The 16795-nt window shown below is 29.6% G+C and overlaps 1 protein-coding gene across 3 annotated transcripts; it reads left to right on the forward strand.

The window, feature by feature from the left end:
- The first annotated feature begins 1633 nt into the window (after nt 1–1633).
- Nucleotides 1634–16725, forward strand: LOC128392328 (uncharacterized). 3 transcript variants are annotated; one of them, XM_053352335.1, is made up of 8 exons: nt 1634–2120; nt 9467–9694; nt 12946–13011; nt 13094–13394; nt 13475–13644; nt 13730–13869; nt 13955–16122; nt 16208–16725. In XM_053352335.1, exons 2-7 carry the CDS (start codon nt 9692–9694, stop codon nt 15993–15995), a joined length of 2721 nt encoding a protein of 906 aa, XP_053208310.1. In that variant the 5' UTR covers nt 1634–2120; nt 9467–9691; the 3' UTR covers nt 15996–16122; nt 16208–16725. The 3 variants fall into 3 exon arrangements, with proteins under 3 accessions (XP_053208310.1, XP_053208312.1, XP_053208311.1); XM_053352337.1 differs by lacking the exon at nt 1634–2120 and adding an exon at nt 8730–9220; XM_053352336.1 differs by lacking the exon at nt 1634–2120 and having other exon boundaries at nt 8730–9694.
- The last annotated feature ends 70 nt before the right edge of the window (nt 16726–16795 follow it).

Genomic DNA, 16795 nt, shown 5'->3' on the forward strand with positions numbered 1-16795 from the left:
TAAAATTGATATTATAATAATAATGATAACCCTGAGTAGTTAAAATTGATTCCATGTTAATTTGAATCAATATATATATTTGTAAATTCAAGGTAATTGTATTCACAATTTGTTATATTATCATTGATATGACCTTCATCAGAACTTAAATTATCATGATAATATATTGAAATCTATCATTTCAATTACTATAATATATTTTTTGATAACAATTTAAATACATTCCTATGAGAAATTAAAGTTTAATATAAGATTGATGATTAGTATTGTGTGTGTGTGTGTTTTTTTTTGCGTTGATTATAGTTAAATATGGGTTAGTCGATTGGTATCATTGTGATGATAATAAGATGGATCATCAAATTGTGATTGAAATTACGACTGATTGTTGGATATTAATAATATACATTTGGATACAATCAGTGTATCAGATGTAATAATATCTCTTTCATGATAATCTGGTCCATCGTCAGGATAATTGAATTTAATGAGTTTCCCTCACTGTTAAGTTAATTGTTACAATTGTAGTTAGTTGATTTTGGTGAAAAATTGTTAAATTTAAAATCCATTGGAGTGTATTAGTTGATGATGAAGATACAATTGGTTGTTGTTGTTGTTGTTGTTGTTGTTGGGATAATTAGACTAATGATGATGAAGATGATTAGTTTGATTGTTTGTTTATATTTTGAACAATTGGATATTAATCATGATTTATAATCTATTTTGTCTCGTCAATTGTGACAAAGGTAAAAATTGAGTAGTTTAATCAGGTACAAACACGAGACTTGCCGCAGGTAAATTAAGTCAATTACCTGAAAGGTAAACCGTTTGGGACACGCAAAGGTAAACAATTAAGATGATGAGGTAAATCATTTGATACTTTCAAAGGGATGATAATGATTTTCATTATGATTAAGATCAAGTAGATTTTGATGAGATTAAGGATGACAATGATTTTCTGAGACAATGAGAAATTAATTCAAGGAAATTCATGATTATCATGATGATGACGATGGTTTGATGGACAAAATTAGTTGCCAAATATTATCAATGTTTTCCAATGTTTGCACGTAACACATCAGGTAAATGTGAAAATCTATTGTAGTGATTAAGGTGATTCGGTGCCAAGAAAAAAAGGTAAAAGAGGAAGAAGAGGAAACTGTTGAGGTGCCAAAAGAAGGTAAAAGGTAAGAGGTCGTTCCCATGTTCTCACGTAAAAACCTTATGGGTGACAGAAGAAAGAGACAAGGTGAGAGAGAGAGAGAGAGTTGATGAAGATGGAGATGGAGAGGACAAGGTAAAGGTTAATAATCGGCGAGTTTTACCTTTTCTCTTTTTTTCTCTTCTCTTTCCCATCTTCTACTTTTGGCCATATGATGGAGAAAATAACAAGATGAGACACATCGGGTTAAGAGAAGATGACAAGAGAAAAAAAATCAGAGAAGAAAAAAGAAATAGAAAGAGAGAGAGAAAGTAAGTGATGCAGGAAAGAGAGAGAAAGAGAGAGAGAGAGAGAGAGAGAGAAACAACAGCAAAAGAATATTTTTTTCTCCTCTCTTTCTTATCTTCTCTCTCTCTCTCTCTCTCTCTTTCTCTCTCAGAGTGAGTCGACTTGACTCAGAACAGGTAAGTGGCAAATGTATGTTCAGTAGTCGGTAGAGTGTAACAGTAACAACAACAGCCAACAGGTAACAATCAACAGACAGCATTCACCTTACATGATGATCAACAATCAACAACAACAATAAGTTACAACATTTTTCATCATCTTTACTCATCCTTCATCATCATCTTGAAAAGTCATCACTTTACAATCTCATTGATAATCCGGCGAACTGATTAATTTGTTTACTTTTTGTTTCAGTGCCATTTATTTGGAGAGAGAGAGGGAAAACTTATTTGAAAACGCTAATTGTGCAAATGGATATTATTGTGATTAGTGTTGATTAACTTATCATTAATTATTATAAGTTAATTGTTGAATATTCTCAGACAATTGAACAATTTGGATTAACTATTTATTTATTTTCAATTCTCTTTGGTGGTTTTTTGTTTCAATCTATTCCAAGGCTCAAATTTTCTGGACTTTTTTTCATCTTAATGTTTATCCGATATTCATCTTGGTAAGTTAATTGTCATTTTGTTGATTGTTAACAATCAATCTGGTTCATTTTGATCTATTTGATTTCTCTTTGATTATTGTTGTTGTGATTCTTGATTGTTATTGGTGTTGATTCGTTGGCTTCCTAACTAAATGAAAAGAAATCGATTTAAGGAAAATGAACAAAAATTCATCGTCATGTTTAATAGACTGAACAAGGAAATTGTAATCATATTGATTTGAATGAGAATTTGTTATATTTTTCTTAACTTCCATTAAGTTGATTGTTACAATTTGTTTAATTTTTCACCGAAAAGAAAAAAAAATTCAGATAATCACTGAATTAGAATTGATTATTTTCTTTCAAGTTCTTTTCATTAGAAAACCAGGAAAATGCTCTTGGTCAGTATTGACCATCCTTCATATTCATATATAAATGTATTCTCAGTGTTAATTGTTTACAATTAGAACAACAATTAATTGTTTCTTGTAACTTTGTTATCGTTTAATTGGCTTAGGAAATGATTAAATTTCAGGCTCGATATCAAATTAACCTTTAACTCTGTAGTTGATCAACTAATTATCTCTAATAATATCAAATTGATTAAAAAGGTTAATTGATTCACTTTCTTTTAGTGAACAATTAAAATTTAACCACGAAGTTCAATTTGAACTTTCGATTATCGTTGAAACTTTTTCACGATTTTTCCCTTCAATTTTTTAGTAAAAGTTTCGGTCAAATCAACGAGTTCGAACTTGAATATCATGTTCTAATCAATAGTATTGATTTCTTGTTAATCATAACCCATTTAAATGATTATCTAATTTAATTATCTTCCGATATTCAGTTACAATCAATTGTTGTACATCAACAATCACCTGTAACAATCTAAGTGTTAACTTTCAAATCTGAAGATTGTTTTTTTTTGTAACTTTTCAACGATTGTGATTAAATCACAATTTTCAATTAACATTATTACCAATTAAATGATAACAATTAAACTCATCTTGTTGTAGTTATTTAATTAATAACTTTCTGATGATTATAATTGTTAACCATCTAATTATCTTCATCTGAATAATTGTAAATAACGTTGATTGTTGTTATTTAGCTAAATTTTCAAGTAACCATGAGAAAAATTTATTAATTTTCACAATCAAGTGAAAGGAATTAAATTTAAATCTTAAATATAACGTAGCAATCAACTGATCTGATTACAATTTGTTGAATCAACTACTAAAATACAAACTGAATTAGTTAATGATGGAGTTTGCAAATTAACTAAATCATCATGTTTTCCCTTAATAATAATCATGGGAATACAGGAAAAAAATGATTAGTTAACTAATTACATCTTATCAACAAGTAATATATAAATTGTGAGATTTAAATTGAAAATTTGGTTGATTGAAAAAACCACAATTAAATCAACTTTCACCAACAATCAAAATCCCAGAAAGTAATAATAACTAATATTATTAATTCAATATTGAACGTTGAGAAAAGTAATCAAATTAAATTAGCTTTCACTTTCTATAACAATTTAATTCCCATTAATAATCATCTTAATCATTACGATCATCATAATATTAATCATAATCTCTATGTAATAACAATTGATTGATGATATTAAATTGCAAAGTTACCATATAATCAAACAGTTACTGGTTCAGTTAACCAGGTTACATACTCAGTGATTAAGTGAGATAATCATTGAATTAATTAATGAGTTAATCTTGAATTGGTACCATGTGAATGGATAATAATTACAATTAGAAACAAGGTAACCACAGTTGATTAAAATCTCAGGTAAAATTCATATCAAAACAATAGTGAGAGAGAGAGAGATAAACAATTACATAATCATGAAAACCTCGAGATGAAGATGCTGATGATAAAAGTGATAATTGCGGAAGCAAATGATTCTCATCCTAATCTTCATCTTCATCTTCATCCTCTCATCATCATCATTTAATCACAAGATAAACTCACAATATTAAACCTTAATCCTGATCCTCTCGTACCAACCAGATCCATAGTTAATTTGTTAATTTAAACATTAGACTTGAAACAAGAACAACAATTAACCAACACAAACTCACAAATCCTGAGCAATTAATGAACGTAAACAACACTACGATTTTACCGTTATGATTACGTGCTGGTTATATAATAATAACAGTTAACTAATTATTCACACCCCGAATATGATGTTTATATTACAATTATGATTGTTTTAATTTCTTGAAACAAGGTCTTCAACTTAGATCCAGTTTCGAGTTAATTTATGTATTTATATTCAACTGACCATTACCTTAGTACAATTTACCTTTAATTTGCTTTCCGTTAATCATTTTACCTCTTCCTTCATCTTAATCATCATCATTAACAATTTGTTGATGAAGATAATTAAATTGCGCCATTTTTACCTTAACCAGGTCAATCAGGATGATTGGTCACTTGTAATTTGAACAATTTAATATCCATTAAATTGTTACGAAGATTATTTTTCTCGCCACTTCTTCCTATTGTTATTGTTGAGCTTAATTATTGTCACAATGATTATAATTAAAGTCAGCATTTTGAACAATTAAAAAAAAATTCATTGATTCCGTTGATTCACATCAACGGGATATCCAACAATTAACCGTTAATAATAATAATATTGATTGTACCTTTTGCCACCTTATAGCAATTAAATCATCATAAACCATAATCAAGCTAACAAAAAAGTGAAAATAATTGTTTGTTGATTAACTTTTTCACAATTCATATTAATCATACAACAATCAGTTGATTGTTGTGTTATATTATTAGTTATTGGCCTTAATCAAAAGTTCATGCTTAGGTTTTGATAAGTTTTGTTTTCATTGAAACTATTGTTAGATTTGTTGATTGTTACATTAATTTTTACGAGTAGTACGATATATAATTAGTTGATTGTTGACCAAGACTAAATATAATGATTAACTTAATAGAATCACCTAAATTTAAAATATCCTCAATATACTTTAAATTGCTACAATTTAAAAAGATTTACAATATAATCCTTAACAATTGGATAGAGGGTGAAGGAGAGACTTAAATTATATTTAAGATAATTAAACTAATCAAAGTTAAATTGTTTGATTATGAGACCACCATCAAATTGTAACAGTTAAAACTTTCATCTTCTCAATTTTAATTATCATCGCCATCATGATAGGAATCATATTTATAATCAAGTTAATCATGATAATAATGATTTGGTGATGATTACGAAAATACAACATTGTGATTAGCTAATTGTAAAGATTATGTTTTCTGATTGTAAAGTTAATTACACTTTCTTTAATCACTCTGAATAACAAGACACATACAAACAACAATAAAATAATAAAGTTTAATAATTTAAAAAATTAATAACAATTTAAAGAGAGAGAGAGAGTTGGAAAGTTAATTGAGTTTTAATATAATAATTAAATAGGAAGACGATTATGAAAACTTTTTCTTAATGTTTAATTGTCTTGATTAACAGTTACGAGGATTTGATGGTGAACAAGTAAATCTAATCACAATTTAATCGAGATAATTATGAAAGAGAATAAGAAAAACAAGTGATCAACTTAATTATCTTCTTAATCATCATGAAAATCATCGTTTTATTACATTAGAACTTTTTTTTCGTGGTCTACATTTGATGATGAGTTCGAGTTGCTGGTTGAGTCCAAGCCAAGAAAAAACAATCAACAGGATTCAAGTGAATCTAATGGACAATAGGAATCATTATCATGTTGTGTAAGGATGAAACTGACCACAACCACCACCCCCATTATCATGATAATCATCATGATGATGATTGTCTTTCCCTTTCCAAAAGTTAATTGTAATTAAACCGAATCACTGAGTTAACGATGAAAGTGAAAGATGAACTTTTTTCATTCGTTTCCTTATGGTTAGTTGATTGTTGCTATTAACTGTTAATTGTGAGACTCAGTTGAAAGTTAATTGGCTGAAAATGATAATCTATTTTTGGATAAAAGTGACAATTTAAATCCAATTTTATTACATTGGCCACCGGAGATGATTGTGATTAAATCTGCAATTTAATGATTAACATGTTGTCAATTTAATTGTTATACTGATGTTGATTATTTGCAACTTTTTTTTGGTAACAATTAGCTAACAATTTAAAGATATTAATTCATATCTCAAGTTTAATTATGATCAGTTGATTAAGAGGCTTAAATTTTTGTTCAACGAGACAATCAAATTTATTTTTATACTTAACGATTTACTTTCAATTGTTATGATTATGATCATGATTAGTGAATATAATCAGTGATTAATTTAATTTGTTCATTGTTAGATTTACTCGTTAATCCATCGTTAACAAAATGACAATTAAATTAATCGGTTTTCTTGTTATATTGTTAATTAAAAAGTCATCAAAAGTTGGTTGTTGATCATAACAATTAGAAGCTTTTAATCAATTTCTATTTAGTGATGATAATTAAATTCGTGGTGAGAGTTTCAACAATTTAACCACAATTAAAATGCTAATCCATAAGCAAACTAACTGTTGACAATCAAATCACAATTAAATATTAATTTTAAAATAATAACTTGAATGCTAATCATTTACTTGAATGTTACTCCCAAAGTATTAATCATAACAATCAGTTGATTCAGTAACTGTTGTTTCAGACACAATCAAGTTTATTGTTGGAAAAACTTTTTTGATTAATGATTAACCATCGAAACAATTAATGTAATCACAATCAGATTCATCATAATCACACAAGATTTGGCCTTTACCATGAAATGATTACGATTTAAATTGTAATTAAGGGAATTAAAATCCAACCAATTTAAACTTGAAACAACACCAACAATTTTAATCACCATTGATTAACTTTCTCGTCGGCGTTAAATTTAATAATTACAGGTAGCCAAGGATCTGAAAGTGATTCTTAATTGTTGACAATCAAGTTAACAGTAAAAAAAATAATAATAATCAACCCTTACAATTAAACATTCAACTTTTGATTCCCATGTTAATAGTAAGGAAATTTTTTCGCAACAATTTAAATTGTTGGTCTATTAATGATTCTAATGATTTAAATAATCACCTAAGGGCTTAACCTACGGGTTAAATTGTTATCGATAAACATTGAAAATCAACTAATGATAGTAATTTAGCTAATTGTTGTTTGATTGTTGTTTCCTCATCTTTTGATTACAATTTCAATTTCTCAACAATCATTATGATCATTAGGATTTTGAAAACTTCTCAATAGTTTTAATTAATCATAAACTGATTTATCAATAAAACTTATTGTCAGAGTAACAATTTACCAGATTAAAGTGAATTCTTAACAATTTAAATCATGATTTGTAGATTCTCATGATTATCATGATTCGTTGAAGTTAATTTTTTCCCTCTAATTGTTGTATTAATAATCATGTTCATCAACTGTTTCCATCGTAACAATTTATCATAAATTGTAATCTAATACACACAATTACTCAAATCATCAGTTAATTGTTGCCCATTTTCCTGTTAATCTTTACCATTCACATAATTTTACCCACGGAAAAAAAAGTAAACAAACTTTTCCAACAATTAATTGATTGTTGATCAACAAGATCTCAATTCATATTACACTCGGAGCTTAATTAATCAACAGGTTTACAACAAGTAATTAACGGCAAGATGATTTAATATTATTACCATTTGGACATAATTTAATCACTGGAGATACTGATCAACATGATCATCAATCTTTATCATGTTTATCCTCTTGATTATTACACATTTCATCCCAGAATCAAGGCTGATTGTTGATTGTAATTGTATCCGCACCGGGAGATAAATTTACAATTAAAGTAACATCAAAAATAACCGAACCTTATTTTTGATTTACCGAAATGTATTAATGATTAACTATTACAATCTGAACAGGTCAACACTCACCAAGGGAAAGGTCAACAATCAACGATATCCAATTGACCTGATTAACCTTATTGATTGTGTCAAGGTCTTTGTAATAGTTAACATGTTAATCAGTAACAATCAAGGGAATCATCAAATATGATAATCCGAGTCACGGATAAGATTAAATCATGATTAATATTGTTATCACTTTTTTCATATATTATTTGATTGTTGACATTAATGTAAAAATAGGAAGTAAACAATTTAATCATCATACTCTCCCATTGAGATAGTTAATTGTAAATAAAATTTGAGATTCCCAATTGATAAAAGTAATAGAAATTAATTGTTACCAAGAAAATCATAATAATTATCATCATCATTACATATATAAATAATAATAAATTATATTGTAATCAAATTGAGGGCATGAGGTAAATCAACTAACAGTTGATAGTTAAATAAATTGTTGATCACCTTGGCATGGATGCTTGACTCTAATAGTGATTAAGTTAATTTTTTGATGATGAAAATAAAAAAAAAACGGAACAATCATCAATTCGTTGGAATCAATGTCCTTCGTTGCAACGATCTAGGCGAGTTCGTAGTAAAACAATTGATTATTATTACTTTCTCTCTCTCTCTCTCTCTCTCTCTCTCTCTCTCTCTCTCTCACTCTCACTCTTTCTACGAACCGGTTTCATTTATATGGACAAAATCGTTAGCACGAAATAAGGTATTGAATGAATGTTAATTAATTACGATAAATAGTAATCATGATGATGTTATTTTAAGGTGGTGGATCAGTTTTACTTCCCAAGGTATAACCTTGTGGATACACCTTCTTATGTCTCTCTCACCTTTTCATTATCCTCATCATCTTCATCTTCATCTTCATCTTCTCCATCCTCATCTTCTTGTTTCTTGTTTTTTCGTTACAACGATTTCTTAGCACCTTCGATTTTAATCCTTCGTTCTAATGGCGTTGGTGTGTTGTATCCGAATTCCAATCAATGTCTTTTTACCTTCTTAACTTATCTTCTTTTCTCTCTCTCTCTCTCTCTCTCTCTCACTCATCATCCTTATCTTCAGCTTCTTCTTTAGCTCTTCTAAGCCTCACACTAATCATCATCAGTAATCCTTCAGAATGGATCAAGTTAATCACAATTTATGGTTAATCATTTCGTTGTGAATGTTAATCATGGTTGGTCTTACTCTTTATTCAATATATTATTTCATCTCATCAATTTTAATTGTTACCTTTCTAATTATTTTCCTTCAATTGTTACACCAATCATTTCAATCTGATTAACAGCAATCACTCAATTCAACAATTTAATCATTTATATAAAAGTTTAATTTTTATCATTAAAAATCATTTTTTTTATAATCAACGTTTAGTTCATTGTTTTTAATTGTTGTTTACGTTTCTTTTTTAATTGTTATACAGATTATCGAGTTAATTTAATTTATCACCTTTAACCAAACCCATTGATTGTGTGGATTAAAGTGATTAACCCTCTTGGTCAATATAAAATTTAATCATTTGACCAACTGACCAATCAGTAAATCAACAATTACAATCGGATTTACCAGTAATTTAACATCAAATGTATTTTTTTGGACTACGATTAACTAATTACTCTGTTAATCATATGGATAAATGTAAATCAAGATGGTAAGATATTCACTTTGTTTGTTAATCATAACAATTAACTGTTAATCATTGAGGAAATAGAAACAATTATTCAATTAAATCAAATCTATCGATCACCATAATTATGCTAATTTGATGATGATTTAATCAATAATTAACCATTTACTTTTTCCTGGTAAATTTGGTTTCTCATTAATGATCAAAGAGTAATTAGAAATTAGGATTTATTTTAATTGTAATTAAGATTATGTTAATCATCAACAATCATTATGATTTACACAAATAACAGGTCATTGAAAATGAAACTTGATGATTTGTGTTTTTTATCCTGCAACAATTAACCATTAAATCATGATTAAAACCATCTAACAATCAACTTAATCATGAAACCGGTTGAATAATAAACATCAACAATCAATGTAACTTGATTATCAACCATAATTGTCATATTATTTATCATTACTGAAGATGAAAAATCCCTTAAATTGTCACAATCAACTAACTATATTTATATGATAGTTAGTTAACTAATCATTATCAACGTTTTAATTGCAAACTTTTGATTTTCAATTAAATTTTCATCGTGAGAAAGTTAAACGAGTTTTTTTTACCTGAAAAAAAAAGTTTGATAACTAATCAGGAAAAGTTTAAAAGTAACAATTAGTTTTAATTGTTAACCATTCATTCATCCATCCAATCATTGACAATTAGCCTGAGACAATCACAATTGTTGCCATTGATTAGTAGCAACGATCCAGTTGATTAACAGTTAAAATGATCATCATTTTAATATAACGGAAATAGTTAGTTAGTTAACAAATTTTGCTTCTAAAATCGCAATTAACTTAATTAACATTCAGAAAAATGTTTCTTAATCATCAATTAACCTTTCAAAATTTTCACATTGATCAATTTCATTGATTAACTTAATCATCACATGGATCTGATTTCAGGAAATGATTTTGTTTTCACAAATTTGAAAATCAAAGTTAATTAACTTCATTTTCGTGATTAAAGTTAATCTTTACCTCTTGACAATTGATTAATTGTCAATCTTGAGAAATCAATTGTCAACAATTAACGTTTAATTTTTCACAATCATGTCACAAAAATAATTTTAATTCAAATGCCAACAATTTAACAAACTAATCAAAATATTAAACTCAATCAACTAAATTGTTAAAAAAACTTTCAATTATAAGTAAATATTTTGATTAACCAATATCAATGATTAAAGTTGATTAATTTTTATTGAATAAACCACAAAATCAGGGTCACAATTAAGAGTTAATCAAATAATTGTTTTAACAGTTAATTGTTTGAACAATTATACAATCTCACCGATGATTTTTTCACCATTTTATTTGATTAGTTAATCCAGGTTGTTGATTAAATGATGATCATCATTGGGATTAAACATTTGTAAATAGTAAACACTCACACAATTAAAAATTGATTAACGTAAACAGCAATCAACTGATTGACAAAAAAATTAACCTTCAACTAAATCAATCCAATCCTTAATCAGTGTAGGTTTTGCCAACAATTAAGCGTAGGTGATAACGACCTTTATCATTATTAATATGATTTATTTACCTTGCAGGTTCACCTTATATGTATTCAAGGTTTTATTTGTAACAATTTAATTTAATTCAATTCCGATTTAACAACAATCCACTTAAACACACACATAAACACTCACACAATCAGTTAATCAACGTTTATGTCGTCAACAATTTAGCCTCATTGATACAAATATAAATTAACCTTTAAATTCCCGTGGTTGTTGTTAGTTAGTTTTAATTGTTGGCCTTAGTTGATTAATTATGTCTAATTGTGTTGATTTAGTATCTCTTGTTTGTCTAGATTTTTATACTGATCCAGTTTCCTTGGGAAACAATTAATTTTAACAATTAACTTCATCTCATCTTTTTCTTCCGGTTAATTAACACAATTTCATCATATCATCATGATTTAATATTAAATTGTTACTCAATGTTAATCAGTTGTGTCTTTTTAATTCATTTAACTGATATAACTGGTTTTCCAAACAATTAACAATTCTGTTCTATCAAATCAGTTAATCACTTGGGCAATTGTTTCATCATATTGTTTATTAATTGTTACTATTATCATAACCATCATCATCAACAATTCAATTTATTATCATAAACAATTTCATTTTTCAATTAATTCACAACAATCTAATTGAATTGTAATAATTTATTTAACTGTCAAGATTTTTATCAATCAATTGATTGGGAGGTAAATTAAATTGTTGCTTGTTAGATACTCGATCAATATGAAATCTTTTATTGTAACAATCAAGCAAACAATTAAATTAATAAGGTCAATTCAACTGTGTATGTTTCATGTTGATTTGATTACAATTCAAACACCAATCCTTAAATTGTAATAATATTAAATTGGTAGCAGCAACAATCAGTAGTGTTATAAATCAATCAAACAATCAGACAATTAATTATAATTGTTACATCATAATTTAGTTATGGAAAAAAAAACTTAACTAATCCCTTTCAATTATAACTAATTACCCTGACAATTTGTTGATTGTGATCAATGCTAATAATTATTTACAGTTAGATAACTTTTCCCATTGAGACTTTGATTAGTTCATCATGTTGATTAACTTGATTGTCTTGATTGTCTTGGTGTAAAGATGACTCTCTGATTGGGTGTGAAAAATGTTAATCATCATGATTAACATGATGATCAGTTAATTATTTCCGCCTCAATCATATTTAGTAATATAAGTTTTTCTCAATGAAATTGCCGAAAACAAAATTCAATGTCTTGATTGCTGTCGTTAATAGTAACCGATTATGACGATTAATTTTAATTGTTTGTGCGTGGGGACAATTTATTAAATATAATCAAGTTAACTTTCAAGGTCAATTAACGTTAAAACAAAACCACAATTTAAGTTTATCATTAACAATCAAGGCTCAAGATGTGAGCAAATTTTTAGTTAGTTAATCATCTTAAACCATTCAATGATTAATTTAATATTGTTACAACTGTTTTACAATTACAATTAACTTGATTTACTAAATCGCTTTACAAACCATGAGTTTTAATCATGTTAATCGTTTAAGCTTCTGATGGTTTTTTGTGGCGTTTCAACAATTTAATTATGATATTATTATTACTTCAATGGGATTAACTTGTTACCTTAATTAACAGTTTAATTGTGATTGGAACCAAATTGTTTACCATTAAAGTTAATTTTCGTCTCGATTTCTTAATCACAGAGAATCATAATGAAGGTCCTTCTACAATTAGGATTGATTCTGTCCTTTGGAATTGGGGATATTCTGGTAAGTTAATTGGTTGGAATCAAATTTCCAACTTGGAATTATATTTGATTGTTTAATTGTTTTCTTTTTTAACTTCGAACAGAATCAAATCAGCCAACAACATGTTCAAAGTCAAGTTCCAATTCCTATTGATGGTTCCGGCGAAGCGGTTCCAATACCGATTCAAACTTCGCACGAAGATGTGATTTCACTTCCGCTTCGAGCTCCACCGCCACTGTTACCATCTTTTCCAACGGAAACCATTTCGATCCAAAGTTCGGGAGGTTCGGTTGTATTGACGGACGATGATCTCGAAAGATTGGAAAAAGAAAGGACTCGAAATGTTGTCCGATTAGCGGCAACTGATCAACTAAATTCAGAGATAATTACAAATCGAACTCGAGGTAAGTTGATTTACCAATAGATGAAAATTTCCAATCATTAATTGTAATCAACTTTTCTTATTCAATTCGCAAACAATTAGCTTACCTTTCTTGTGAATCTGGTGAAATGGTTGTCAAGATCAACTTCAGTGTCCCATTTAGAGGAGTCGCTTATGCCAATTACGATCGTTCATCTAACTGTAAATTCTATGGCGACGGAAGCCAATATTACGAGATGAAAATACCTCTTAAAGGCTGTGGAACCAAACAGGTAAACAATTAGTTAATTGTGATTGTTGTGTATCTTCAAGAGAGCTTAATTTGTATACTAAACCCTTTTCATTGATTGTTTTCAGGAAGCGCCTCGATTGTTCATCAATAACATAATCTTCCGATTCCATCGGTCACTAGAACTCGAAGAGGACGAGATCAAAACGATTATTTGTCGATACCCACCACCATTAGCACCACCACCCGCTGATCCATTACCACCAATGTAAGTTCAACAATCGAGATGATTTACTTATTAACGGAAAAGTCAAATAATAATCGTGATTTGTGTTCTTGTCTTACTATTACAGAGTCGAACCTGTTGCTCCAGTTCCGCTATTGGTTCCTAATAGATTGTCCGAAATCGAGCTTATCTTAATCATCTGTGCTCTTCTGTTTTTAACTCTTCTTCTTCTTGGTATCGGGTGTGGTTACTATTGTTTGAAACGTCGAAATATTAAGATCGTTCGAAAGAAGCGACACTTTACTCCCGCTCCATCAGAGATAACCAAAGTCTCTTCGATCATCGATACCATTCGGATACCTCGAGTCACCGCTCCACCAACAGAATCTAGTGAAACCGATTATCCCTCTGAATCACCTTCAGATGATGACGGAAGACGAACCATTGTCTCAGAAACATCGACTCTCCGTCAAGATCGTTATCGATTTGAAAATGCTGCCTTTCTTCCCGAACCTTATCCTCTTGATATCGAGCGAGGTGATTCAATCTCTTCATTCCCAGTTGCAGCTATTCATCGACCTGAGATTACCAAACGTGACATAATGACCACAATTGTCACAACGGAAAATTTAACCGACGAAGACGAATACACGACTCGATATCGAGCCGCTCATAGTAGATTGTATCAAAAACAACCGACCTACTCCGATGCTCCTTCACTTCGAGGAAGTATTCCAGATGATGACGACTGGTCTCATTCGGAGATCGTCGAGAGAACACCAACTAAAGCCTATGTTGCCCCACCGGTGTTGACAACGGAAAATCTTGATGACACTTATGTGGACAGAAGGGGTGATCGAGAAGTAATCGAAGAAAATTCGATAAATCAACTATCTGTTATTCCCGCTCCCAAGATTCTGGTTAAAAATATCGATGATCTTTATGTGACCAATATCGAGGAAACAGTGACCACTGAAAGTATCTTCAAGGAATCGGGTAATCGGACAGTCGATAAACCCAAAGCACTAACAACCACAACAACTACCGCAACATCAGAATCATTATCTGGTCGAGTTCAAGATAAAAGTCGAGTGACAAGTCATATTAACACTCGCCCATCAAACTATCAAGTTGAAAGAACTCGTGAACTTCTTGATGTTTATCAAGATCGTGATCGAGGTTCAAGTCAATTTGAGGAATCTGAACGTTACAAAATCTCAAATCGCTCGATAATCAAAGATGATCGAGTTGAGGGAAGTAAATTAAAGACACGATTCAGTGATCAAGACACGACGAAAACATCATCGGGAGGAACAACGAAACAATATCATGGTGATGCTCGAACGTCCAAAATGTCCGAATCGTACCAACACCAACAACAAGAACACCAAGAATCATCAACAATGATCCGATCTAAAAGTAATGTGATATTAAATATATTGGATAGTCCGCCGAAAGTTGAAGGAATTGAACAATTATCTTCTAACGATCGAACCAAATGGCGAACAACAATAGTGACCGATGAAGTTTTCCGAAGTTTAATCATCGAATCAACTACAGTCGAGGAATATGTCCGAATCTCTCGTGACATTAGGTACGAGAAATTGTTCAGTACCAACACATGGGAAACCATAATTCGTATTCTAACCCATCCAAGTGTTACCAGTTTATCGATTGGAACGGAGGATGATTTTAACGCCGAATGGTCTGAAACACTGTACAGGATAAGACCCGAGAGACGGCCTAAAGATAACACGGGTTCAACTCGATCAAGTTGGACAGTTGACTACGATTTAAGGTCAATTACCGAAGAGGATGTTAACTTTACTAGACTTCAAAAGGAATCGTCGTCTTCGTGGTCCGAGTCCACATCTCAACAACAACAGCACAAACATTTAACCACCAGTGTTGTACCACCGCCTCCACCTCCTCCTCCTCCACCACCACCGCAATCAACATCAATTGTGACAAAAACCGATGTGCCAATTAAAGGTGTAACTTCATCATCGTCATCTAATTATCAACAATCAACTCGAACCTCGGGTTCAGCGGTAACTGGATCTCGAGTTGAACAACAATCGTCAAGATCAATGATCGGCTTTTATTCAGCCTCAAATATTAGATCACAACAACAACACCAACAACAATTTAAACAACACAAACGTTAATTATAATTAGTTTTCAATTATCAATAAATTTTATTTCTCAATTGTCATCAACAATCATCTCAATCATCTCAATCATCATCATCATCATCAACTTTTCCTAATCATAACATTTTCTTCATCATTAAAGGTAATTAATTTTTGTATTGATTGATTTTTTCTTTACCTCTAACATAATTAGTTAATCATTTGATTGTTTTCTTTGATTTTTACAGGACAACAATTAACATTATTGCAATGATATCAAGCCAGGAATCAAATTTGATTTCGCACAAAAGGATTGATCATTTTTCTCATTGATTGTCATTGGACAAATTAAATTGTTACACTAACTTAATTGTCGTTATCACTTCGTGTCTTGATAATCAAACACCATCAACAATCAGCGAAGAAGAAGAAATTAAATTAAACTAACATCAAACCGATGGTCAATTAATCAATTTGATTCTCATCTTGACAGAACAATTAATCTTAACGATTAACTTATTTTTCTTTCTCTCTTGTAACAATCTATTATTATCATCGAAAGCAATCAAATTAATCCTTTAATTGCTTGTCTATTATTTAATTATTGTTAAGATTTAAAGATTAAAAAGTTAATCTACCAATTCGGAGATATAATTTTATCTATTAATCTTTAAATCTTTCTAATTGAGATTAATTGTCCTGTCAATTTGTAAATCGTGATTAATTTTAATCATCAACCCTTTCGTTTTTTTTTGTTTTATCAAAATCGCAATTAATTTTAATTATCACAACTAATTAACTACTGAAATTCAATCCAGTGCTGCCAGTGATTAAAC

This window comes from Panonychus citri, unplaced genomic scaffold, assembly GCF_014898815.1.
Source record: "Panonychus citri isolate SS breed McGregor unplaced genomic scaffold, ASM1489881v1 Contig00136, whole genome shotgun sequence".
In the NCBI taxonomy this organism is placed as follows: Eukaryota; Metazoa; Arthropoda; class Arachnida; order Trombidiformes; family Tetranychidae; genus Panonychus; species Panonychus citri.

Excerpts from the sequence above, each read along its gene's own strand:
- LOC128392328 (XM_053352335.1), top strand. Across the intron at positions 13,012-13,093 it reads TTGGAATTGGGGATATTCTG|AATCAAATCAGCCAACAACA; the intron begins GTAAGTTAATTG and ends AACTTCGAACAG. Across the intron at positions 13,395-13,474 it reads AATTACAAATCGAACTCGAG|CTTACCTTTCTTGTGAATCT; the intron begins GTAAGTTGATTT and ends GCAAACAATTAG.